General features: G+C 31.0%; 3 protein-coding genes and 1 pseudogene across 4 annotated transcripts; 2 read left to right on the forward strand and 2 right to left on the reverse strand.

The window, feature by feature from the left end:
• The first annotated feature begins 3,405 nt into the window (after positions 1 to 3,405).
• Positions 3,406 to 4,972, forward strand: LOC11437693 (protein STRICTOSIDINE SYNTHASE-LIKE 12-like; annotated as a pseudogene).
• A 460-nt stretch (positions 4,973 to 5,432) lies between these two features.
• On the reverse strand, positions 5,433 to 8,194 carry LOC11441586 (protein MIS12 homolog). Of its 2 annotated transcripts, XM_003609111.4 has the most exons (7): positions 8,015 to 8,194; positions 7,866 to 7,923; positions 7,613 to 7,738; positions 7,117 to 7,209; positions 6,673 to 6,802; positions 5,933 to 6,070; positions 5,433 to 5,852 (listed from the first exon to the last, which is right to left on the reverse strand). In XM_003609111.4, the coding sequence occupies exons 1-7, from the start codon at positions 8,137 to 8,139 to the stop codon at positions 5,791 to 5,793; spliced, it is 732 nt and encodes a 243-aa protein (XP_003609159.1). In that variant the 5' UTR covers positions 8,140 to 8,194; the 3' UTR covers positions 5,433 to 5,790. The 2 variants fall into 2 exon arrangements, with proteins under 2 accessions (XP_003609159.1, XP_024638659.1); XM_024782891.2 differs by lacking the exon at positions 7,117 to 7,209.
• A 3,349-nt stretch (positions 8,195 to 11,543) lies between these two features.
• LOC11444389 (26S proteasome regulatory subunit 6B homolog) lies at positions 11,544 to 23,454 on the reverse strand. The gene is made up of 4 exons (XM_024780782.1): positions 23,298 to 23,454; positions 12,393 to 12,442; positions 11,920 to 12,153; positions 11,544 to 11,663 (listed from the first exon to the last, which is right to left on the reverse strand). The coding sequence occupies exons 1-4, from the start codon at positions 23,452 to 23,454 to the stop codon at positions 11,544 to 11,546; spliced, it is 561 nt and encodes a 186-aa protein (XP_024636550.1).
• Positions 23,455 to 24,923, forward strand: LOC11446600 (tetraspanin-11). Its single transcript, XM_039832811.1, has 2 exons — positions 23,455 to 24,121; positions 24,414 to 24,923. The coding sequence occupies exons 1-2, from the start codon at positions 23,612 to 23,614 to the stop codon at positions 24,726 to 24,728; spliced, it is 825 nt and encodes a 274-aa protein (XP_039688745.1). The 5' UTR covers positions 23,455 to 23,611; the 3' UTR covers positions 24,729 to 24,923.
• The last annotated feature ends 536 nt before the right edge of the window (positions 24,924 to 25,459 follow it).

The raw sequence follows: 25,459 nt of genomic DNA on the forward strand, positions 1-25,459 counted from the left end.
ATAGCACTATTGTTCAGCGTTTGATAACAGTGGTTTCTCCCTTAATAAGGTTCACGGTATTAACATCCTGACCTATGGCACCTATGCTGGTCGCCCCTAAATGTTGCTCCCCTTTCACACAAATCTTAATCTTCTACATATAAGACATGAAACAAACTATATGTGAAGTATAAAGCACAATCAAAAGACAGACTGTCCTGAAGGTTCATGATTTACAAAAATATTTTGAGGTACTATAGCTAGTTATTTATTTAACTGACTGTGTAATTTGAAAAACACAAAACAAAAGTGTATCCAAAGAATTTAGTGTTCTTTTGTATCATGAGAAAAGCAGTACAAATGTGTTGATACTTAATACATACAGACAGGTACGAAAAATGGAGCATCCCAAGCTTGATTAAAAAATAGAAATCATAAATACAGTATCAATAGTAGTTCTGAGTAGCACAAGATCTTCATTTGCAAAACATAAAAACATGAACAAAAAGATGATAAGAAGCTCTTAAATTACCCTGAAGGGAACATAGCAAGGGCGCACAAGAACAACTCTTGATGATCGAGGGAACTTAATCATAATCATCACCATTTTATTTTATTTTTAACAACATAAAAGAATTAATATAATAATTAATATAACAATTAACTTTAAAATAAATAATTAAATTATAAAAAAATTGAATCAAGAACAACCATCCCTTATTAATTATAGTCAGTGAATTAGTTAGATAATTGAAATACAATAAATAGTGGTATATTAGTGAAAAAAATAATAAATATTGTATTGATAGTATAAAAGAGAAACAAATAGTTTGAGACAAATAAAAATAAATAGGACATCTAATTTGAGATGGAGAGAGTACTTTTTTTTTTTAAGGAAGATGGAGGGAGTACTTGTTAAGGAACCAAGAAAAGAAATAAAGGAAAAAATTTATGTGGAAAATGTCACTTTCCTAAAATCTTTAATTTGCTGGGGAAAGAACCCATGGGAAAAGTAACAAAGCCCTGGTAAACAAGAAATTGCTAGGAGCTAAATGAGGGGCATGATCCTGTTAGCGCAGCACTTAAATGCTTGTCACACAAGCAATAAAACCAGAAGCAGTTTTGTGTTTCTAAGGTTTTGACAGGTTTTGTGATTATGTGATTTAGAGAGAATGAGAAAAGAGAAAGATTATAGAATTGAAGAATGTAATTGTATTATTGATTCTACTGTGAAAAATGTACAAGGAATGAGCTTATATACAAGCAAGTGTTAGGTTACTTGAAGCACAAGTAAAGTAACAACCCTAACTCTTATTTTCTAAAACTCTAAAAAACTTGTAACAAACTTCAAAACAAACTAAAACAAGATGTGATTAATCAACTAAGCATGATTACCACTAATGTAAACTTGAATTAACTACTACAACTAAAAGATCCCTCGCAAAAATGATCGACGTAGGTGTTATCCGATGGATATAACCCCTGCCAAATATGCGAGGGCCAAACCCCTCACAAAGGCTTTGTCAAAAAGTGAGAGTGCTCTTGGAATAACCGGAGACAAAAAGGTTCAGTCAACACAAACTTCATAATGATGTGACGTCACATCAATTTACAACTAGCTTTGCGAGGGATAAAGTGAGGGTCTTACCTTGATTTTTTTTTTTTAAATAATAATTTGTTTTATTTTATAATACAAATTTAATTTTTTATTTAAATTGAAAACTGATTATTAATTTTTTTTAATCAAAAGATTCTTTTGCAATAGTTTAAATTGCATTCTCCATTTATTTTATGAAAATAGAGAAGATCCTTACTTTACCGAGGGTATCTTTAATTTCCCTTACATTTAGGATGCTTATAATCTAATTAGTGTTAGGCGCCGTTCTTTTTTAAATTTGGAAGTGGATCATAGATGATTGTTTGTCAATTCATATTCAATTTAGGTAGGATAGGGTTATGTTATTCAAATTCAAATTAGGCCAAATAGTAAACTTGGTTATATTTTAGGTAGGCTAGGGTTTTCTATTAAGAGAGAAATTAGATTTGGTTGTCTAGGGTTAGCTTGGAGACTTTGTTCCATTTTTATTTATTAATTAGACTTTCCATCCGTGCTGCTGCACGGGTCATATACATCGTAGATGTAGTAGATAAAAATAAATATCAATGCATATCAAAGAGAATGAAATATGTGGTCCTAAATATATGCAGATGTTGGAATTCGAACCTCAGACACCACACTTATTCACCTTAAAAATATTAATTTTTATCAATTGTGTGTTACTTCATTCTTTTGTTAAAATTATATGTCAATGTTATATTATTGGTATGTTACTTCATCTATTTTTTTTATTTTTTTTTGACAAAATGTTACTTCATTCTTTTGTAAAAATTATATGTTAATGTTATATTATGTACCTAAAAATAGCTCATTCTTAACCTCAACATGTAAAATGTTTTATTTAAATAATTTTCCTTTTATCGAATATTTGGCCTTTACCGTAAATGATATCCTTTAACTGTTTGTTGAAATGTTTCTTCCATCTGTTTATATAGATTGCAAAATTCTGGTGCATTTTGTGGTAGATATTTAACAAAGAGAGTTCAGTTCTAATTTGGATGAAAAGTGTAATATTAACAAAAAAAAATGTTGCTATAATCTTTCAAAACCCTTTAATTCCAATAGGGCGATTTGTTTTTTTGAAGAAATAGGGCGATTTGTTTTGAAGAAATAAGGGAAATAAAGCGATGCCGATTTGCTTTGTTCATGAAAATAGAAGATTAGATGTGAGCATTAGGGTTGTTCATGAAAATAGGAGATTAGGTGTGAGCATTAGGGTTAAAACAGTAAAATTATGCAATAGGGTTTAGGTTAAAATTAGGGCTTACGAGTTAACTTTAATATATAAGAAGATTAATATTAAGATTAAGATTAGATGAAATGTTAGAAGAAATACTCTTTTTAAGTAAGCTCAAAAAAATTGATATAAGCTTGAAGTTGTATTGTACGCATGATAATGGGGTGGGGATGGATTTCACCCTCTCCATCTCCGTCCCTGAATTTCATATTCTTATCCGTTAATCTACTCGATCCCTGACAGGAATGAGAGATTGAACTCCATACACTATATGAGTTCCTAAGAGTTGTATCATTAGAGTAAAAAAAAAAAAAATAGATAAGTTGCTTGAAAATGATGTAGCATCGTGGACCCCACTTAAATACCAAAGTTGGATTGCACCTTTGGAGTCACTTCTATCAAACTATGATTTTTTTATTTTTTTTTAAGGAGAAATGTTGCCTAATTTGCGTGCCCTTTTCACTAGGTTAATCAAGTTGGCATCACATTTTCTACCTATTGCATTGCATGCTTGTAATGATGCCAACATGCCTATAAATACATTACTTGGTTCTAGTTATAATTCGCACCTTACATCAAAAATAAAATTAACTCGTTATTGGCAATAATAATGTTGAACATTAATAATTCTATGGTGATGGTTGTCACTGCCACTCTTGCTATCTTTCTACTGTGTTCTCCATCATCAGTAGCCATATTACTGAATAAGCTTCAGCTACCACCACCAGTGACAGGACCTGAGTCACTTGCATTTGATAGAAATGGTGGAGGACCTTATGTTACTTCTTCTGATGGAAGAATTTTCAAATATGTTGGTCCAAGTGAAGGTTTCAAGGAATATGCTTACACTTCTCTCAACAGGTAAATATAAAAATCATTCATCAGCTATTACCCTAACATGAATCAAGTGACCATTTACTTAGTAATTTATTTTTATAAATAGAAGTAAAAACAGAAAATGATAGTAAAAAGTAATTGTTTTTTATTTTTTGGTTCAGGAACAAGACGGTCTGTGATGGCCTTGCTGAATTCTCAGCGCTCCAACCAACATGTGGGAGGCCATTAGGATTGGGTTTCAATCATCAAACAAACGATTTATATGTAGCTGATGCTTATTTTGGACTTGTTAAGGTTGGCCCCAATGGTGGGAATGCAACTCAATTAGTTGGACCGACACAAGCCAATTCTACTGTCTCTGCTGATGGTTTGGATGTAGACCCAAACACTGGAATCATTTATTTTACCATAGCTAGCACTAAATTCCAGCTCAAGTAAGCATAGTTTTCTCTACTTACAATATTATCTTTGCAGCTATATACCAATTTTTCTCATAAATTATCAGCTTATAATATGTATTCATAAAAGAATATTGAAATAAACTGAAAAAAGAACATATAAACACGTGACCAGATGTTTTCATATATTCTCTCAAGTGATTATATCATAAAATATGTTCAAATACTTTATGAATATACCCCTAACATCAGTGACGCATGCTCTCTTCTATTTCTGCTTTCTTTCCTCAAAAAATTTGGAGGGTTCAATTATGTTATTGTTTATGGTTGATTAAACATTTGTTTAGTTTCAAAATCGTGGAGGCAGTAACACATTTTATATTAGAGCATGCAACTAACAAATGTGCGCGTAACTTGATTTTTAATAGAGATTTCCAGACAGCTCTAACCAGTGGCATTGAAGATAATTCAGGAAGCCTATTGAGTTATGATCCAAGCAATAAGCAGAGATGGCTCATTTGTACTTGTTGGTGAATATTTAGCAAACAGAATTCGGAGAGTGTGGTTGAAAGGACCAAAAGCAAATTCCTCAGATTTATTCATGCTACTGGCTGGAAGACCAGATAACATAAAGAGGAATTCAAGAGGCCAATTTTGGATTGCAGTTAATAGTGTTATAGGATGTTCTACTTTGTCTTCGGGTGTTAGAGTGACCGAGAATGGTATAGTTTTACAGACTGTCTCTCTTGTTGAAGAGTATGGTGCTGAAGTAGCTAGTGAGGTTCAAGAGTACAATGGAACACTCTATGGTGGCTCCCTGCTTGCTTCTTATGCAATTATTTTTACTTCCTAGAGTTTTTTACTTGTTGCCATCTTTGTATGGCTATGAATTTTTTTTTACCTAAGGACTAAATAAAGAAAATTATTGGTCATTTTATACACTGGCAGTGGCATTCAAAACATATACATAGACTAGCAAAATATACTGTTTTGATCACCATTTCCATAGACTAACAAAATAGACAACTAAATACGCAAACTCATGCATCACAGTCAAAGGCAGCATACTTTTCTGACAAAATAGACAACTAAATATACTCGAGAAATTAATTCTAACTGAATGTTTAAGTAATGAGACTTTTGTAGTCATAAGCTTAAGATTGTGGAAATGCCAAAGACCTTATAAAAAGCCACAAATAAGCGAACATCTACTTTCTAACGGCAACAGAGCCAAGTACTAAACATTTGAAATGAGTGGTTATACACTCACATGAAAACCAGTAAAATTATTTTCAAACATTAATATCCATCAATTTAGAACTAATTCAACAAATAGACAAGTAAAGCTGTAAACAACTATTCCTTAACATGTGATAATGTTTTTTTTTTTTACTTTCCCTTTACATATTCACCTTTTGGGCAGAAATCTCATCAAAGATTTACAATCCAGAGCTTTATCACAACCTAATAAACTCAGCTAACAATGAAATTAAAGTTAATAAATAAAAAGCAGAAGTATCTCCCTGCGACCTGTAATGTATTTTACTTTGGTACCTGTCACTTACAAACCTCTAGCTTCTGCCTTCACCCAATTAAATTGAGAAGACAGAATAATTTAAATCCACTAATTTCAGCATGAGAAGGAAATTCTAACTAATAGACTACGAATAAACACAGGTACAACAAGCGTAAGTCCAGTATGATGAAAAATATATACAAGCTCAAGTACTCTTCATAAGAGTTACAAATTCTTGAAGATCTTCAAATTTTGTATTAGAGAGGCCTGCAAGCAGAAATGTTCAATTCAGAACTATGACCTGTGAAAATTAATTCATGTAGAACAATGAATAATATTTTGGTTACCTTTAGAAGCATATATAGCAGAAATGTCCATTTTATTGTTGTCAATCCTTTTTGCTTTCATTTTTCCGGTCCCTTCAATCTTGTTGGTGGTTAGCTTTCCTATCTTGAGTTGAAGTTCTGAGGCGGTTGTCATAATCTCTGCAGGAACACAACCATAAATGTAAAAATCTACTGACTTAAAGTTCAACATATAATATTAGCTAATAGTTTGTTAATAATTTCAATCAGAAAAAACAAATTCATTCTTTCCTACTTGCAATAGTGCAGAGCTCCAAGAAATTGTTGACATTATTTGTTTCATTTCTCTTTTACAAAGGTTCACAGTATTAACATCCTGACCTATAGTACCTATATTGGTGTCCCCCCTAACTGTCCCCTATCAAACAAATCTTATCTTAATCTTTCCATTTAGAAATGAAAGACATTATAAGAAGTATAAAACACAATCAAAAGACGGACTATCCTGAATGTCCATTATTTGCTAAAATATTATGAGATACTAGTTTCTTATATTACTGACTGTGCAATTGGAAAACAAAAAATAAAACCATATCCAAATAATTCAATGTTTTTTGTGTTATAAAACTGGATGAGAAAAGTAAAATACACGTGTTAATACTTAATACATACAAACAAACAGGTATCAAAATGGATATCAATACTAGTTCTGAGTAGCACAGGATCTTATTTGCAAAACGTCAAAATATGAACAAAAGGATGATAAGAAGCTCTTAAATTACCCTGAAACAACTCAGTGTAAGAGTTTTGCTCAAATAATTGTACTGCCTCGTTGATATACCGAGCATTGTGAGAAGACTGACTCTCTAATGCATGAATTTCTTGATTCAGCATTTCAGACTCTTTCCCCACCTGACAGCACATTTATTACCAAGATAAATCAAATGAGAAACAAAATCAGTAACAATTTCACTATCTACAAAATGAAGACTTTTAACAATCTACATTCTGTTGGTGTGAGCTGTTAATAATAGAAAGAAATCAGACACACTTTATTGTAAAAATCCCTCCTTTAAGGGTCAACTGTGATATTAAGAATAGCTTTTAATAGCATTCTTATTTTTCTCCTTGTATAGTTATATATGTAATTCTGTATCAGTAATTGTAATACACACAATAATTGAAATTCTATTCTTCCTTTTTGACACATTCTACACTCTTATTACCTCAGCTAGTTTTTTCCTCAATGATTCTAACTGAGCATCTAGTTCTAGATCGGAAGTAGAACCAGGATTAATGTCATTCGCACTTCTTTCACCCTGAAAGAAAGTACACTTTCTTAAGAAAAAATTATACAAAGGAAGAAGGTTTTAGAAAAGAGATTAAGGAATATACACTATTGATGAAAACTTATTTTACACAAACATTCAATCGCAAGTTTTCAATTTGCCACATCATATTATACATTTTTAAAATAAAGAAATTGAAAAAAGAGTAACATAATTGTATTGTTTGATATCTTGGAAAATTGTGATTGGTTGTCAGTGTAAAATAACTTTACACTGACAGTGCATTTCCTTTAATCTCTTTAAATAAAGGTACGTAACCACAATGTGCGCCGCAATATCAGAGAATTTTGATGTCTCTGTGACTGCAATGGACTGTGATTGAGGCCACATTGACCATAATTAGTGAATAACAACAAGTTGGAGCAGAACATACATTGAGAGTGTTTGGTAATTGAAAGCCTTGGGGAAGAGAAAAACAGTGATAAAGACAGTATTTTTCCCAAACAGTGAGCTTTTGATCCAAAACAGATTGAACCTTTTGTCGAATGCAATCAACACCCTTTCACAAAAACAAACAAATAAATAAATAATCAATTTTAATCATAGTGTTCGTTAATTACTCTAATTAAACTTAATTAAATTGAATTAAGAAATTTCTTAGAATGAAGGAAGGAGAGAAATGAAACCTGTGTGAGATGTTGGGATCTTTGAGTAGCTTCAGCATTGAGCTTGGTGGATGCTTCCCTGAAACACAATGATCAATTACGCTGTAGAATTGCAATAACAACAAAATTTGAAGAAAGAAGAAGAAGCGAGAAAGGGGTTAGTTAGTTACTGGAAGTAGAAATCGAAAGTATCGATGAAGAAATCGTCAACGGTGTTGAGAACTTCGTTGAAGAAGAGTTGTGGATTCAGATTCATCACCGATTCAAAAACGGCCTCGCTCTCACTTCCTTCCATTCCCGCCACAATTCGATTCCCAAAATTTCAGTTCAACAGCACAATGATGGAAATATTTATAGTATGTTTAAATCTAATAATAATATTATTAAATAAGGGAAATGTTAATCAGTGTCCCGTGACACACCGTTAATGAATTATAAAATGAAATGTTTTTTCGCAAATTGTGTATTTTACTTTTTGAAATTTGAAAAAGTGTTGTTTTTAATGTTGTTGTTGACTTTGTTTTATCTTTTCATTTTTAGCTGCTTTAACTAGTGCCTCGGATAGGGGTGTTTGTGGTGCAGTTTGGTTCGGCTTTGAAGATAAAAGTTATCTGAACCGCAAGATAAAAAATCATGCGGTTTGGTTTGATTCGGTTGACTTTAAAAATAACATCCAAACCAAACTAATGCGGTTTGGGTTGGATCGGTTGATGCGGGTTTTTTCGAAATGATAATTTTTTTTGTTTCCAACATTAAAATCAGGTTAAAAAGTTAAAACACAACATATTTTTCAGCAATATTTTAAATTTCATCAAATATTAAAATTTTATTTTCATTTTACAATGTTTCCAACAACATAGACCAAGTTAAAAACATGGACAAAACATAATCCTATTTTCTAAGAAATGCAAAAGATTAAGATTCTAAATAAAAAAAACAAAGAAGGAATCTAACAAAAGAAAAAGTATGTAATTTTATAAAAGTTTCCATTGAATTTTCATGAGTATACATGTTTAATTAACATTTTTCATATGTTGCGGTTTGGTTTGGTTTGATTCGGTTGGTAAAATGAAAACCGCAAACCAAACCAAACCATGTGGTTGAGCAAGAAAATAATTCGATTACATCCGAACCAAATGTGATTTTTTGCGGTTTCGGTTCAGGTTGGTTTGGTTTTCGGTTTTCCTATTGAATTGATTTGGTTTTGAACACCCCTACCCCGAGGGCACTGGTTAACACGACCCATTAAATAATATATCAATCTTATTAAATTAAACTCTGTATTTATATTTCTATTTAGGGAAAATGGGTGTATTTATAAAAATACATTGGAAATCAAAATATTTAATTTTTTAAAGAATAATTATTTATTTTAAAATGTTTAAAAGAGTATCTCGAATGCTCTCATTAACAAGACTTTAATATTTAGGATCATGTTAACTTGTGCCTTCAGGTACAAGTTAAGAAGTTAAAAAGGGAAATAAAAGATGACTTTTGTATTGAAAAGATAAAAACTTTAAGATTTAAATATATTGAATGCATAATTTTAAAAAAAAAAAGTTTCTATATATAGTTTCTAATTTTGTGTCAAGTTAACATTTCTTTTATATTTAATATGACATTCGAGAATTTGAGTATATGTGACATCATTCATATTTCATCTCTCAAATATGATTACTTTTGTTTTTAGCTATCATGAGTGCAACACCCTCTATCTTGTATGGGTATCAGACTGTAACCTTCTTATTTTTTTGTTTCTTTACTTCGGTGCTCGTTAGTTATGCATCAGTGACTTCATTTTGTACTATATTTGGTGATTCTCTTTTGTATGCTTGTCGAAATGAATCGCCAATGGTAATATAAGTTCCATTTTGGCTTGTTCAAAAAAAAAAAAAATCATCTCAAAAAAAATCATCAGATTTCAATTCTAATTTATAATGATGCATTTAAATATACAAAAAATTAATGTAGACAAATGAATAATTTATTGAAAAAAGTTAACAAATTTATAATTAATCAAAAATTCAAATTTTTAATTTACCAAAAAGTTAACAAAGCTTAAAATTACTGAAAAGGTTATTAAATTTATAATTTAATCCAAAGTATAAAATTTAATATTAAAATAATAATAGAATACTATAAAATTCAATATAACAATAATAATAATAATAATAATAATAATAATAATAATAAATCCTTAAAAAAATAATAAAAAAATGTCTGCATTTTTAGTCTCTCCCTAAAAAAATGCTAAAGAAAAATGATAGAGAAACTAAAATATACAACTTTTTTTTGTGTAGAAACTAAAAACGAAATTATGGATATTTATAAGAATCATTTATTTAATTAACTTTAAAAAAGTCCCGTGTAGCTTTAGCGTAGCTATAATGTAGGCTCTTGTATGCCGATCTTCCTTATTCCTTCCCACTATACGCCACCAACATACATTCTTATTTAAAATCTCAATAAAAGTTTTTGTTTATTATTGGTCATTTGTAAATAGGAGTAAATATATTTTTCAAGATTATTTAGGATTATTTTGTCAAAAAAAAAAAAAAAAAAGATTATTTAGGATTATTACGGATGAGATCATCGCAAAGAATATTGTTCCATTAAGATTACTGCAAATGATCATCATTCATTAGTGAACTTAAATTATAGAGCTTATATTGCTCTTCACAAGGAGAAACTTTAGGTATCAGTAAAATTCAAGATAAAAATGAATATTTAATGCAGGGTTTTAAATATAGGACTACATGTCGGCTTTTGTAAAAATTCAAACCCCGATATGTAGTTCTATAGGGGTTTGAATATATTAGAATGTTTCATATTATTAAGTTATAAAGTTGTAAAAGTCAAGAGAACCATATATTAGAATGTTTCATATTATTCTATTTTGTGACCATGTTCTGATATTCTTATCATGAAGGTTTCATACCTTGCATACACTTCTTCTATTCATTGAGAAACTAACAACACACTCAAGTCAGTTACATTTTGTTAGAAGAACCATATAATAGAATAGAATGTGAAACCTCAGCTAACTAACCCTCTAAAACCGCTAAGAACAGTTGTAACACATGATTCACAAAGGAAAGATGCACACTCCTAACAGAAGCTACCACTAAATTGCAGAGAACATAAGATTCTCAAATACTGATTCATGTCTTGTCTATTCTATGGAGAAAATACAAATTTTCTTCCAAGTTTCTATGTACACCTAGGAAGTATGGGAACAAAGAACTCTAGTTCTGTAACCATAAGATGGTTGAAGCCAATTCTGGATCATCTCCTAAGAAGTTAACACCCGATGATCCCCTCCCAAATCCACAACCAGGATAACTTACTTATCCCAATAACTATAACACATTTGGCATCAATTCAGATCACTTCGACTTGATTGAATGGGATAGGTCTATTAAGAAGATTAGAATTGCAGACAGCAAAGGTCTTTTAACACACTCCAATCTTCTCGATTCAAATTATCCACTGAGTCGGCCAAGAAAAGTACTTATATGTTTTATGTGAGAAAGACATTCCCAATTCTGTTTAGATAGTGACATTCCTAAGGTGTTAGGAAAAGAGATAGAGAGCATGTATCCTTCACTCATTTCAAAACATCTATTCTACAAAAACCTGTCATGTGTCAAGGAACCATACAGTTTGTTCCATGAAACGTCACAGAAGCTATGAGCAATCTCAAATGAAAAATGGCAATGATCGAGGGGATGATGGCTTTTCAAAAGAACAAGAATTGAAAGTAGTAATAGCTGACTTTTCATAAAATAAGAAGACAGTAGGTAACAAAATGTTTGTTTCCTATAAAATGCAAAGCTAATGAAAGTGTAGAAATATACAAAGTAAGTCCGGTAGTTAAAGTTTCGTGTGGAATTCATTATCAAGAGACATTTGGCCCAATAGAATATACATAAACCTTTTTGGAGCAAATTACAAATACAAAAAGAACAAATATTGAAAATTAAGAACCTCAAACACATAATTTTCAAAAGTAAACAAAGTCAGCTAAGTTACAACATTGTTAGCATCAGTTCAACTGCAAATAACGAATTCATACCTCACCAAGATACTTCTGCACAAATTCAGAAGAACCCACAACCCTGATGAAGGCGGCATTGGTATGATTAGCAACGGCTTTGACAAGCATTGTTTTACCAGTTCCAGGGGGGCCATATACTAAAACACCTCGAGGAGGATCAATACCGATTTGTTTGTATAGCTCGTGATGTGTGAGTGGTAACTCCACAGCCTCACGAATTTCCTGCTTTTGAATATCACATCCTCCAATATCCTGAAAAAGATCAAAACCGTATCAAGGGTACGTATATACTATATAGTTTAAGATGACAACAGTACATGATATACTAAACAGAAGTTGGACTGCCAGACAGAAAGACCATATAACTTTCATCGTAAGTTCTCATCTCATTTTCGAAGGTCTAAGTTCCCACCCATACATAATGACCTATACTTTCAGTTTCAATGTTTATGCCTCAGAACACCCGAGAATCAATAATTTATCATGCATACAATTTTAGCAATATCTGATACCTCAGGCATCAGAATCCAGGAATACAAAGCTACAAATAAATACAGTAATTAACAGAAACTCCCCCAATCACGTCAACAAGTATCGCTCTTCTCTTTTAAAGAAAGTGTACAAGCATATTTTTCAAGCTTACATTGCAAGTTGCAACTACAAATCAAAGACACTTAAATTCCCCCAAATAAACTCAACATTTTTCAACCTGTTAAGGGTCAGTATATGGAGCATTTCTCTCTAACATATAGACATTTCCAGCGACAGTTCAGTGAAAAATGCAGCCATTAAACCTAAGAGTAAACCACCAAATTTGTCCTAGACTTTGTAAAGCACTCTCAAATGGTTCCTTAAGATTATGAATATTTCAAAAAGGTCCTTTATTGTGTCAAATTTTACTCATTTTAGTCCTAAGAGTCAAGAAAGAACCAAATTGATAATAAGTGGTTAAATATGACAACCAAGTTGATAGCAAGTGGTTAAGTTCTAAGGACCTGATTGGTAGTAATTGTTGAATATAGGGATCAACTTGACTGATTAATATAGTTAGAGACCCTACACAGTCATGAACTAATATGGTAGTTTACTCTAAACCTAATAACTAAATCGCAATTGAAAATAAGGACATAATTGATACTGAGCAATTAAATATAGGGATCAACTTAACGGTTTAATAGAGTCAGGGACCTTTACAGATATTCATGTTCTCATGTCCTAAATCCTACACATTTATGATTCATGGACTAAGATGGTAGTTTACTCTAAATCTAATAACAAAATCGCAATTAAAAAAGGGAAATTTTATGGTGAAGTCATTCAATTGACTTTTTCGGTGAAGTTATCCTACATTCAATAATGATGCGCCACATGTCATGTGTGTTGATTGTTGAATGGTACGTAGTATGTACCTGCTAAATATGTTTTATTGTAGACTAACTTTATTAGATTTTTTAAACCATCAAATTAAGCACCTCACTAGTGTTATTGTGTTGTCTTTCACACTATATTTATTTCTTTTCTCCTTTTTGACTTTTTCTTCCTTCTATTTCAAAAAATATTTAAATAAACCTTTTTATAAAAGCCACATAGGATCTTGTCCAAAAAAAAAAACACCACATACGATAATCCTTTTTATAAAAAAATATTTCATTATTAAAAATAAATAAATCCATGAAAATTATGAACATCATCACCATCTTCATACCTTCATCATTTAACACTATTTTGATGAAAATGACATTTACACTTATATATATGTTACTATTTATTTTAAGTAATGTCTATTACTAATTATGTAAATATAAATATAGTAATAATTTATTCAAAAAATATATATAAAATGGTAATAATAACACTACGTTATTTCTTATGTAAAAAAAATTATACTCATAACTAGCATTAAAAATGTTTGATATGCCATAAAGAATCAATTAATGCGCAACTGGCAATCTTTAACTAAGATATTTCATATAGCATTTCTTCAAAATAAAATAAAATCATACGACATATTTAATATGCAATGATAATTTATATTAATCAATTACGATTTAAAAGCTACGTGGCAATTAAATAGATTTATGACATATATTTTTATGAATTAATCTGCTGCTATGATGGTAAAGGAATCTATTATGGGTATAGGTGTCATCGGTTTGATTCTTGCAAACGACCAATCTTTTATTTTTTTTTTATTTTTTTTAATGCTTCATCTTCTAGCCTCCAAACGGGTCGTAACGACCCGGTTTCAACCCATGTGACCGGAAACTAAAAAACCTTACCTTTAATTCATTTTATCACCAAAAACTCAATTCGAACACATAATCATGAACAAAACAACATATCCTTTTGATTACAAACAATTTTCTGCAACTTTAAACACTCAAAGTGAATTAAATAATTTTTATTTGAACAAAAAATACCTAAATTTGGAGAAAACGAATTTGCAAAGGAGAGGTTAACAAATCGTTGATATCATGGAATAAGAAGATTTGATGTGTGTTTGGATGAAATAGTTCTCGTTGTTGTTGTTTTTGTGGACGTTTTGGGGTGGTTGGTGAAATGAGTCAATTCTATGTTGTTGTTCTTGACATTTTGGTGTGGTGGTAGGTTTTGGTGAAAATGGAAGTGTTTTTATGGAAATGTTATTGATTGAATTTTTTTTTTTTAATTATGTAATTTTTTTTTATTGACATTTTGAAGAGTGATTTAATAAAAATATGTAAGAGAGAGTATGAAAATGAATAAATAAAGAAAGATAATTAGAGAGAAGAGAGAATTGAAATTAGAAGAAAAATCATGTGTAGATGGTATACCACAATAACATAGAGACCAATTAAATCTAACCGTTAAGATCATGTCCTTCTACTTACGGTACTGTAGACCGCCTACACTGTAACATGATGCAGTTTTCTGACGTGTATAGGATTAAAATCTGATTGGCCCATTCAAACGACTGCACCAAAGAAGTCATTTTCCTGACTTCTTCGTAGAAGCTCCCATTAAAAAATAATAAAAATCCCTGATATTTGCAGCAACTAAACCTTAATAAGGAAAGCAATTGCAGAAATTTATACAAGCAAAACGCTAGATTTTGTAATCCAAAAAAAATTAAAAAATCGTAAAAGAACTAAGATTATAAGTGACATCAGGCTTCTCAGACTGACTAAAAAGCAAGATACTAGAATCAACCTCAGGAGGAAGAACATCAACAAGAGCATTGGAATGTCGGTGAAGCGCAACTCAAGCAGAAGACTTAAGACGTTCACGATCAATAGTACTGAGAACGTCTTAAGCCTTCTGCTTCAGTTGGGCTTCACCGACATTCCAATGTTGTTGTTGATGCTCTTCCTCCTGAGGCTGATTCTAGTAATTTTGTATTTTTGACATCTTTCAAAATATGGTGAAAAAAAGTTAAAATAGGGACGTTGGATGGAATCTTTCCCTCCTTTTATTTCCTACTTATTTTTATTTTTGGAATGTTTAAAGAGTGTCCCATAAACACTCATTTTACGATACATTTTTTTTTTTATCGTTTTTGGTTATTTTATATTACTCTAATATAAAGTTAATAATTGAAATGAAGTATTTTAGGAGCTTAGAAAAGGACGGCAAACATCATAAAATTTAAAGTATTATTATTTTAATTGAATTTTCTTAATTGGTTGGACAAAATTTGAATACTACACTATGTAAAAATATAAATATTGGTTTCATTATGATAAGAGTTTAACCTTCATTAACATAAAAATATAAATATTGGTCTCATCTTTCAAAAAAAAAATTATGGGTCTCATGATGATAAGAGTTTAACCTTCATTAACAATGTTGAGTTGAAAAAAGAAAATAAAAACTTCATTATAATTAAAAAAAAAAAAAAAAAAAGAGTTTCGCCTTCATATTAAAAGGAGTAAACTCTTGTTTGGGTCTTTGAAAGTGTCTCTCACTATCACATCAGTCCTTGAATCAAATAAAATTATCAAAAAGTTTCTCATTATTTGATCTGTTAGTCAATTGCGTCCTAAACGTTAACTTGCCATTAACGGTGTTGATGTGTCCGTTTAACTTGCCACTTGAGCTGCTTTCTTGTCCGTCCACGTTGGCAAGGGACTAAATTGCATATAGGACAACATTGCAACAACCATCTGTCTTTCCCTTCCATCTTCTTCATCACCCAATTCCAAAATTATCTTTTCATCTAACCCAACAACCAGATTATCAATCTCCTTAAAAAATCATATGTTCCTCATACCAAAGTTCACAACGAACACCCTTTTTTTTTTTTTTTGAATCGGCAAAATTTATTAGCCAAGAAGGTGGAAGAACCACCAAAACTTGGAACACAAAGAGAGAAAATACAAAGGTGTCGAATACAACGTGCACCAATGTCATAATATGTAACTTCTCCTTCTTCCAATTATTAGTTGTGGGGATCAATTTTGTTGTTCTATCACTGATATCTTTTGATTGGAAAATGGAGTTGTTCTAATCTCGTTCTCCTCCTTCTAGCGGTGGTTGCCTTGTTTTAGGATAAGGGTTGTTTTGTCCTTGAAGCTGCGTTCTGGGTTTGTGTGTTGTGATTGGATTCGCTCAGATTTGCGAATTTTCTCAACGTTTCTGCGATTGATGCTGGGTTCTGTTTTAAAACCACTGGTTGTCCTTTGTTTCTTTGGTTTGGTTTGATTATAGTTGTGTTGGGTTTTTGAGAGAAATTTGGGAAAGAAAAGAGAGTTAACTAGTGTTGCTACACCCATCAAAAATTTGCTAAAGTAGCACTTACGGGGATGTAAGAGAGCGACAACCTTATTGTTGTTGTTGTTGAGAGTAACAACAACAAATTTCTGATTAAATTTTCATCCATCAACCTTCTTTTATCATTCCATAATCAACAACAACAGAGATTTCAACTTCATCAACACCAACAATCACAACAACAAAAAATATCTAATTAAATTTTCTTCTTGGATTCAAAGGCATGAGTTTGAATGTTTATGTTTGATGATAATTTCTTGGAGAAAATATACGGCGGAGAAGACGAAGTGGCTGAAGAATTGGTGGTTGAGGATTAGGCTTGATCAAGTAGTAGAATAGTTTATGGAATGGATCTGTGAGAAATTTCTTTTTATGTGGATGTCGTAAAATGGTTTAGAATTGATACATATATATATATAAGATAGGATTTGGATCCAGCTTCTGGGCTTTGATGAACAGGTTAAGCAATGGATGATGAAGGAGAAAGAACATATGAATTTGCTTTTATTTAGTTTTGATGTTTTTCTGTTATAAAATTAATTTTAATTAAAATAAAAGCCAACTAGACATCCAAAAATCAAACAATTAATTAAAATATTCTTGTGAGTGTGTCACATCAACATCATTAAATGACATGCCATCAAAGTTAACAGCAGGTTGACGTCTAGACGCAATTGACTATCGGATCAAACAATGAGGGACTTTTTGATAATTTTATTTGATTCAAAGACTAGTGTGATAGCGAGAGACACTTTTAAGGACCCAATAAAAATTTACTACTTTACTCTATTAAAAGCTCTGTCTATCAAAATCATATAATTTACGTGCAAATATTGTGAGAATAAAACGTAATGAATATATAAAGAAAATTCATATATATGTATATATAATCATGCATATCAAGCATAATCTCCCTAAAAAAAGCAGCATATAATATCAAAATAAAACATTATGTTATTGTAGATAGGATCTAAACAATGCTTCCTGATTCAATACTCGTTATTCTGTTGAATGAAAATTAAACTAATACTATTCCATAACATAAATTTCAAGAAATTAGAACTAGTTTTTTTTTTTTTTTTTTTTTCAATCAAGAAACAGCAACTAATGGATTATTTTTTTGATGAGGCAATTTTATTTCAAAAGCCAAACCCTTTAGTAGACTACCACCAAAAGATACACTAAAAACCAACATACTCAAATACTTCAAAACACAAAACCAAACACACCAAAATAGTTTCCTTCCCAAAAACAATAAAATAAAAAACAAATGCATCAACACAATAAGGTAGGAGCAAGCTGATGAAAATCACAGACCACATAAGCAACAACGAGACAGAACTAGTGTACACAAAAAACCAACCACTCTAGTAAACATTAAATAACTTATAAAAGAACTCCAATTCATGATCCCACCTACAATCTTCACACAATGTCATGTCATCATCTTCATCCGGTAAAAACCATGGACCTTTCTTCACTCTCCATCCCTCGCATGTGCTCTTCGAGTTGCATAGAGCAATTTGATTGCGCATTAACATCCCATTATTTTTCCACATATCTTTTGTTAAATATTTAACCTTACTCCTTGAACTCACAATACATTTGGACTTCCTCAAGAAACGCATATGCTCAAGTCCTTGTTTTCTTGACTCATGATTTTCGGAACACAACAAGATCATACCATACATACATGTATATGGCCTCCTTGTGACCTTTTTCAGCAGCAATCTTTAATCTCTCAAGACCATCAATATTTCCATTTGGATAGCCAAAGTATTCAAGCAATCCTTCTCTAAATATTATTTCCGTATTTTCACTTTCTAAGCAACTTCTTAAAAAAGACGATACGTTCTCATTCAGAAACCATTGGATCAATGGAAAATTGTCGAAAGAAATTTGTTGTAACACATATCATTCTTGGGTGAGTTCAAGAAAATATTTGCAACAAACTTTCATTTTATGAAAGTCACTAAGAGATTTAGCGGCTATTGTTGCAAACACATCGATTAGCAAGTCTTTGGGAATTGATGGTACGGCCTCTAAAGAAGATGGTGCATGTTGTATTTTGTTGCTTTTTCTCTTCAATGTTTTGTTTCTTTTTCTCTTCAATTTTCTTTTTGATGGTGCCATGGTTCAAGAAAATTGAGATATTCGAAAACTATAAAACAAGAGATTTTGGAAAACTATTATATAGAGAAGTTATATTTTGTCTTTTGTGTGAGCGTGTAGCGTTTTTTTTCCTTTTTCATGCAATAAATTTAATATTAAAAAGTCAATCAAAATCTCCTAAAATTTTGGTGTATACTTCTTCGGATCAATCCTAGTTCCACACAAATTTAACATCTTTCCATCAGATCTCTGTAATACAAGGACTATAAAAAGACAAATTTAAATTGATATCCTTTTTTAATTTTTTTTACAAGAATTTTAATTGATATCTATCTAAATATTCCTGCACCATCAAATATATTACATATATAGATTTTATATTGTCAAAAAGATTTAAATTGTATACTTTATTAGTCTTTACCAAAACAGTTTTTATAATAAGTTTTTTTTTTTTTTGGTACATTGTTTTTATAATAAGTTACCAGATACCAAAAAGTACTTTTGACTGGATCGCATTTCTAAAATTAGAATATACATTTTTGTTTTACTAAAAAAAAAGAATATACTTCAACTCTGACTAATTCTAACTCGGTTAAAATTAATTTCTCACGTTACCAAATATCATTTTTTTTTATGAGAAAACTAATTGTGATTTTTTTTCCTTTTTGAATTTGTTTAAATAAATAAGTTTTTTTTTTAAGGAAAATAAATAAGTTTTTTTAGGAGGTTTAAATAAATAAGTTAGCATATAAAAATTAATTTGAGAATATTCAAAATGCATGGGAATACATTATATTTAAGTAAATAAGTTACGATTTACCCAAGAGCGTTTAGATGAGATGGAACAGGTCTCTTCTAGCTTAACCAAGGTCCTGGATTCGAATCCAGCCTTGGGCATGCAACAACGTTAAAACTCTTAGGGAGAGCCTGACGCCCATTTGGGTCTCACAATGCTCGAGAGATTAGTCTCCGCAGTTGCACGCCAAGGATACCCAGTTTATACCAAAAAATAAGTTACGATTTTAATTATTAGTATGCTCTATCAATGTATAATTATTTTATACATGCATCAAACGATGTGTTGTCACGTGAATTAATGAATGTGATAACTCGTGTTCTTCAAATTCATTAATTCACGTGACAACACATTATTTAATATATGTGTAAAATAATTATACGCAGAGTATACTAATTAAATTCTTAAGTTATGTATCGACGGTGATATACAATCAATTTAATTTGGATATATTGATAGTGTAAAGTTTTTACTCATGCATAAATTCAAATCATGCAATTTAAATATTTGTAGATACATTTGTTGAACTAACCTATAAAATACGATGTCATTTGATTAAATGCGTTTGTAAAAAATTATATGAATTTCACTCAAAAAAAAAATTGTATGAATTAATCTCAAATATATTTGATACTAAATATTTGTTTTAAATAAACGTATATAGAGATATAATACACTTTATCTTTCGAATTATATTGGTTATAATATTAACAGAAAAAAATTAAGCAATAAAATTAATCACTTGTGATCTAGTTCTTTTGTAGCTCCTGTTAGTGTAGTGCTTGTTCTGTTGTTGGCTTGTTCATGGGTCCTCCTTCTGCTCTGATTTGGGTGGTTATCAATAAAATGTGCAGATTAAAAAATTCATTATTGAACATTAATTAAGTAAAAATAAATAATTAATAACAAACTTAACTTAGTGACTATAATTCACCTTTTAAGAGATGTTCAGGATTCGAAATCCGACTCATGTATATAACGATGCATTTTCTCTGCCAACTAAGTTATACTCGCGAGAACAATAATAGACTTGATTATTTTCGCAAAGTATATTAACTAATTTACTAATAGCCAACATTTAAACCTAATCTAATTTTTAATTGAATTTGTGATGGCGACAAGAGAGACATAATATAATATACTATATATTTTGTCTTATAGTTAAAAAGACGGTAGAATATAAGCTTACATGGTTTAAGCATGTAAATATAAATTATATATAAATAAACATCATGTATAATTTTATTATTACAAGTATAATTTTGTCTTGGTATATACTATAAAAAAAATAGTATCAATTGAAATTAAAATATTTAAAATCCAAAATAAAATTATTATAATTGAAGATAAAAAGATGTAAAGATTAATTTAATCTTTTAACAAAATAAATATTGGTCTTGCTAAAGATTTTTATATGGATAATGTTTCATGTACACATTTTTTTCCATACACACATTGTACCACTCCATGTGAGAGTGTGTGAGAGACAATACATGTGAGTTTTTTTGTGTGTGGGAGACCACAAGAACACTTGTCAAAATTGTGTGTGGGTGTACAAGTGGTACATGCCACCTAAGATGGTCTATGTATCACTACTCTTTTTATATAGTCCTTGCCAGCGGTGTAACCGAGTAAACACACGTGTTGGATGACACTAAGTCTTGGTCAATTCAGAGAATGGGTTGGTATCAGAGGTTTATTTGTGTTATGGGTTAGGCTACTAGATAGAAATATCGCTAATCAATTGAGCTTAGGGTTGAATATATATATCTAGTATATGCTGGTCTATAACCCCAAGCATGAAACCTAGATAGATATATGGATGAAATGCTAAAGACAACCAGATAATTCCCTTGTTTTTTTTTTAACAAAACATGAGCCATGTTTAAGGTTGGACACCTGAGATAATATGTTAAAGACTGAACAACGTATGACAGTCCACAACCCCTTAAACATGATCCTGAATGGATGCAATGCAAGACAACTAGGAAATCTTGTTTATGTTAAGTGCAACGTAAACAGGGCCGTCCCTATAAATCTAGAGGCTCGGTTCTAATTGTAAACATAGGCCCCGTATTAAAAGAAAAACATTATTTTTTCTTAAGAGAAAAATGTTACAAGTGTTTTTAAAAAAAAAGAAAAAAAAAAGTTATATTGTGTTTTTAAGGGATAATAGAGTATTGATGATATTTGGCCTAAATTGAGACCCAGTCTTACCAAAAAAAGCTTAATTATAGTAAAAAAAAAAAAAAAATAAATAAAATTTATGATACTCCTGAGTATTGAAACCACAACTTCTGCTATACATACGTGTGTTTCTACCACCAAACCAGCATAACATTTCTGATATATTTACGTATTTATCGTATATATTACACTTTTTCATTCATTGTACTAATAAAAAAAAATATTTGGGCCTCCAAATTTGGGAGACCCAGCTCGGTAGAGCTGTTTGCACCCCCAAAGGGCCGGCCCTAAACGCAAGGTATATTTTGGTGTTTGAGGTCATGGTGTCATATTTAACAAGTATATAGTTTTTGAGACATTCATCATAGTATGAAAGTTACCTTAAAACACAACGTTAGAACTTGGCTTCAACTTTTAAATGAAATAGTGCGTTTAGCTCAGCCCTGTTAGCTTTCTACATGTATGATCGGACAAAAAAGGTACAACTATTTGATGATAATTTTTGTAACAATCTTGTTTTGCTTTTTTATGATTGGTCAAAATCAATATATATATATATATATATATATATATATATATATAGAGAGAGAGAGAGAGAGAGAGAGACTAATGTAAATATAAAAGAAAAAGTTGTTAAAAAGACGTTATCACAAAATTGTTGTAAAAATATCACTTCTCAAAACAAAATAGTTCATGTCATTCTTCGTCAGAGCCTTAATAACATAACCGTTGAGTGGTCTCATAAAAACACTTAATTCTCTACTAGTGAAAGACTTGTCATTTCATTTCCTGTGATACTCTCTCAAACATGCATGAGTCGTTCCTATCTACAAGGAATTCACTTAAACCGAATATGCATTCATGCCCATCCGAAAGGTTGGCTACTTTAATATCGAGAGTAACCTCTTAATAAACCCGACTAAAGATAAGAAAAGAAGATTACAACTAATAAGAACCATACCATCACATCCACAACTATAAATAAGGGGCATTGCCTTCCAAGTACGATTACTTAACTTATCTTATATATACTCATTAACCAACCTATTTGCTTAATTTGTTGTCTTTTTTATATATAAAAGAAAATATCATATTGAAAATTGTATCTTCTACTTCTTAAGAGTTCAAAAAAAGTTCCTGCAAAAAAAAATGATGAAAAAAATCTTTTTTCAAAGTAAAATTTATCTTTTTTTTTTATTTTTAACTAATGTCTTAGGGGCTTCAGTTAACATGACCCTTAAACATTTTCTTTTGTCGATAGTCAAGAGATTAGAAATCTACATTTTAAATTTAGTAAGTAGAGAATTTGAAGTTCAAACTCAAATTCATAAACTATGCTTATTGGAACTAAACAGTTTTTAATGCAATAATATGTTTTTTTTAGAGAAATAAAAAATGAGGGGAAAAAATAAAAATAATATTTATTACATATTATAAATTTTAAAAATATATTAGTATATAAAATTAATATCCCTGAAAAAAAGTATACAAAATCAATAAATTATGGATTAAATTGATGAATTATTAAGGTTGATCTTTGTTTCCGTCGTACATGTAGTAACTGAAAGTGCAAGTCCCAACTGTATATAGTAGTGGGACCACAAAGTATAACCGGTTATCACTGACGTGGCAGCACCACAGTTTGCCAACTCGAACACAAAACCACCAATGAAAGGCATATCCGTAAATAACCGCAACTCCATATCCATTCTTACAAATATTCAAACTCAAAACCAACCGTTTTCGCTCCAAAAAAACCACTTTCACTATCTCTACTTATTATAATAAAACAGTTACCATTTCTTCTCTACGTTACCAAAACTAATCATTTGTCTCACACACACTAATTTTGTCTTCAACTTGAAAATGTTCCGTTTTCGTATAAGCAACACCGTGGTCGGTGCACTCAACATACTCTCCTTACTCCTCGGCCTCGCCGCTATCGCTTCCTCCGCCTACATCCACATCAAAGGTGGTTCAGACTGCCAAAAGGTGCTTCAATATCCCCTCCTAATCGGTGGTGTATTCGTCGTGATTGTGTCGGGACTTGGAATCGCGGGATCGTTGTTCGGAATCAACACGGCACTCTATGGTTACCTATTGGTGACATTCTTGCTTGTGTTGGGACTTGCTTTCTTCACTGTGTTTGCTTTGTTTGTCACCAATAGAGGGGTGGGGAAACAGATTTCTGGTAAAGGGTATGGTGAGTATAGGGTTGCTGATTTCTCTCATTGGTTGCAACGATATGTTGTGAATGAAGAGAATTGGGATGAGTTCAAGAGTTGTTTGAAGGATGCTCATGTTTGTCAGAATCTCGCCGTCAATGGTGGCCGGAATAACGACTCCCTCATTTTCAAACACTTGTCTACCACCCAGGTTCAATTTGTAACTTCATTATGATGAATTTTTTTTTAACGACAAAATTTGTTGAATTGAGAGAATGGAAAATAGTACAAAGTAGTAGTACATCCAAAATTTGAAAAGTCCAATGTTTTTGGTCTAAATTTTGCACCGGATACATTTTACTTTTTGAATCTTTTGACGACGGAGAAGATTATTCTTTTTAAATAATTACATAAAATTTTATTTCTTCCATTGTTTTTATCAAGCAAAAACGGATAGATAATTGATGGTTATTGTTTTGTGGTGTTTTTATTTTTTTATTTTTTTACTTTTGCAGGCTGGGTGTTGTAAGCCACCGGTGTACTGTGGATTTACAATGAAGAATGCTACATTTTGGGAAGTACCAAAATCAGGTTTGGCAGCAAATAATTCAGATTGTGCAACATGGAACAATAGGCAGGAGAAACTGTGTTACGATTGCAATGCATGCAAAGGAGGAGTTTTGGCCAACATAAGGAACCAATGGAGACATTTAACTGTGTTCAATGGTTTTGTGCTTGTACTCGTCACTGCCATTTACGCCATGGGGTGCTACGCGATCAGGAACAATCGATTGGACTCTCGCAGCAATCTTCCATAATTAGTTTTATGTCTTCAATTTGTTATCAGGGACTATGTATTTGTTTCAAGTATGGTTGTCTTTAAGATTTGTGTTTATTTTGTATGGTCGTGTACTTTGGTGTTTTGGATCTCCAGACATTCAATTTCCTTAACTTGTTTTTTCTTTGGTAACTTCTTAAGTCCCTAAGTTGTTATAATCAATTTTCATTCGGTATCTAGCAGCATTTAAATTTGAATTTTTTTGGTACAAAATTTTGAAAATTAAGTAACGTATTTTTTGAATTAACTTCGGAACTACTATAATCAACTCTTGCAAATGTTATTGTTGTTTGTGTGTTAGTTTTTCGAATACCATATCAAATCTTATCATTGAATCAACTATTGATAAGTAAGTGTTGCAATTTTAACTTTAAATAGCAGCCTAGGAATGAGCAGAAATCACGGGGATATGTGTTTATTAGAATCCAATCATTACTTGTTGTTGTAAATTGTTGGTATCAAATATAAGCGACATTCAATTACAAATATAAGATAAGATATGTAAGAAAAATTTCTTCAAAAAAATTAGGAAATTTGCAACTTTTTTGGCTCCAAATGCTTAAGAGAATAAGATGTGAGATCATTTTGTAAAAAATAAAATAAAAAAGGTGATAACTTGTGTACCCATCTCGCTATGGTGGGTATTTGTACCCATGACCTTTTAAGTCAGCTAAAATGTTAACCGACGTCATAAGATTTTTTTATTTTTAT

This window comes from Medicago truncatula, chromosome 4 (genome assembly GCF_003473485.1).
Source record: "Medicago truncatula cultivar Jemalong A17 chromosome 4, MtrunA17r5.0-ANR, whole genome shotgun sequence".
Taxonomy (NCBI): Eukaryota; Viridiplantae; Streptophyta; class Magnoliopsida; order Fabales; family Fabaceae; genus Medicago; species Medicago truncatula.

Bases quoted from the DNA above. Each gene is read 5' to 3' on its own strand.
- LOC11441586 (XM_003609111.4), bottom strand. From the start codon at position 8,139: ATGGAAGGAAGTGAGAGCGAGGCCGTTTTTGAATCGGTGATGAATCTG. The intron at 7,924-8,014 runs GTAACTAACTAA...ATTGTGTTTCAG, and splicing joins ACTTTCGATTTCTACTTCCA to GGAAGCATCCACCAAGCTCA. The intron at 5,853-5,932 runs GTAACCAAAATA...TTCTGCTTGCAG, and splicing joins TGCTATATATGCTTCTAAAG to GCCTCTCTAATACAAAATTT.
- LOC11444389 (XM_024780782.1), bottom strand. From the start codon at position 23,454: ATGGATATGGAGTTGCGGTTATTTACGGATATGCCTTTCATTGGTGGT. The intron at 12,154-12,392 runs GTATGCATGATA...GATCTTTTTCAG, and splicing joins TATCAGATATTGCTAAAATT to GATATTGGAGGATGTGATAT. The intron at 11,664-11,919 runs GTATGAATTCGT...TGCATTTTATAG, and splicing joins TGCAGAAGTATCTTGGTGAG to GAAACAAACATTTTGTTACC.
- LOC11446600 (XM_039832811.1), top strand. From the start codon at position 23,612: ATGTTCCGTTTTCGTATAAGCAACACCGTGGTCGGTGCACTCAACATA. The intron at 24,122-24,413 runs GTTCAATTTGTA...TTTTTTATTTTT, and splicing joins AACACTTGTCTACCACCCAG to TTACTTTTGCAGGCTGGGTG.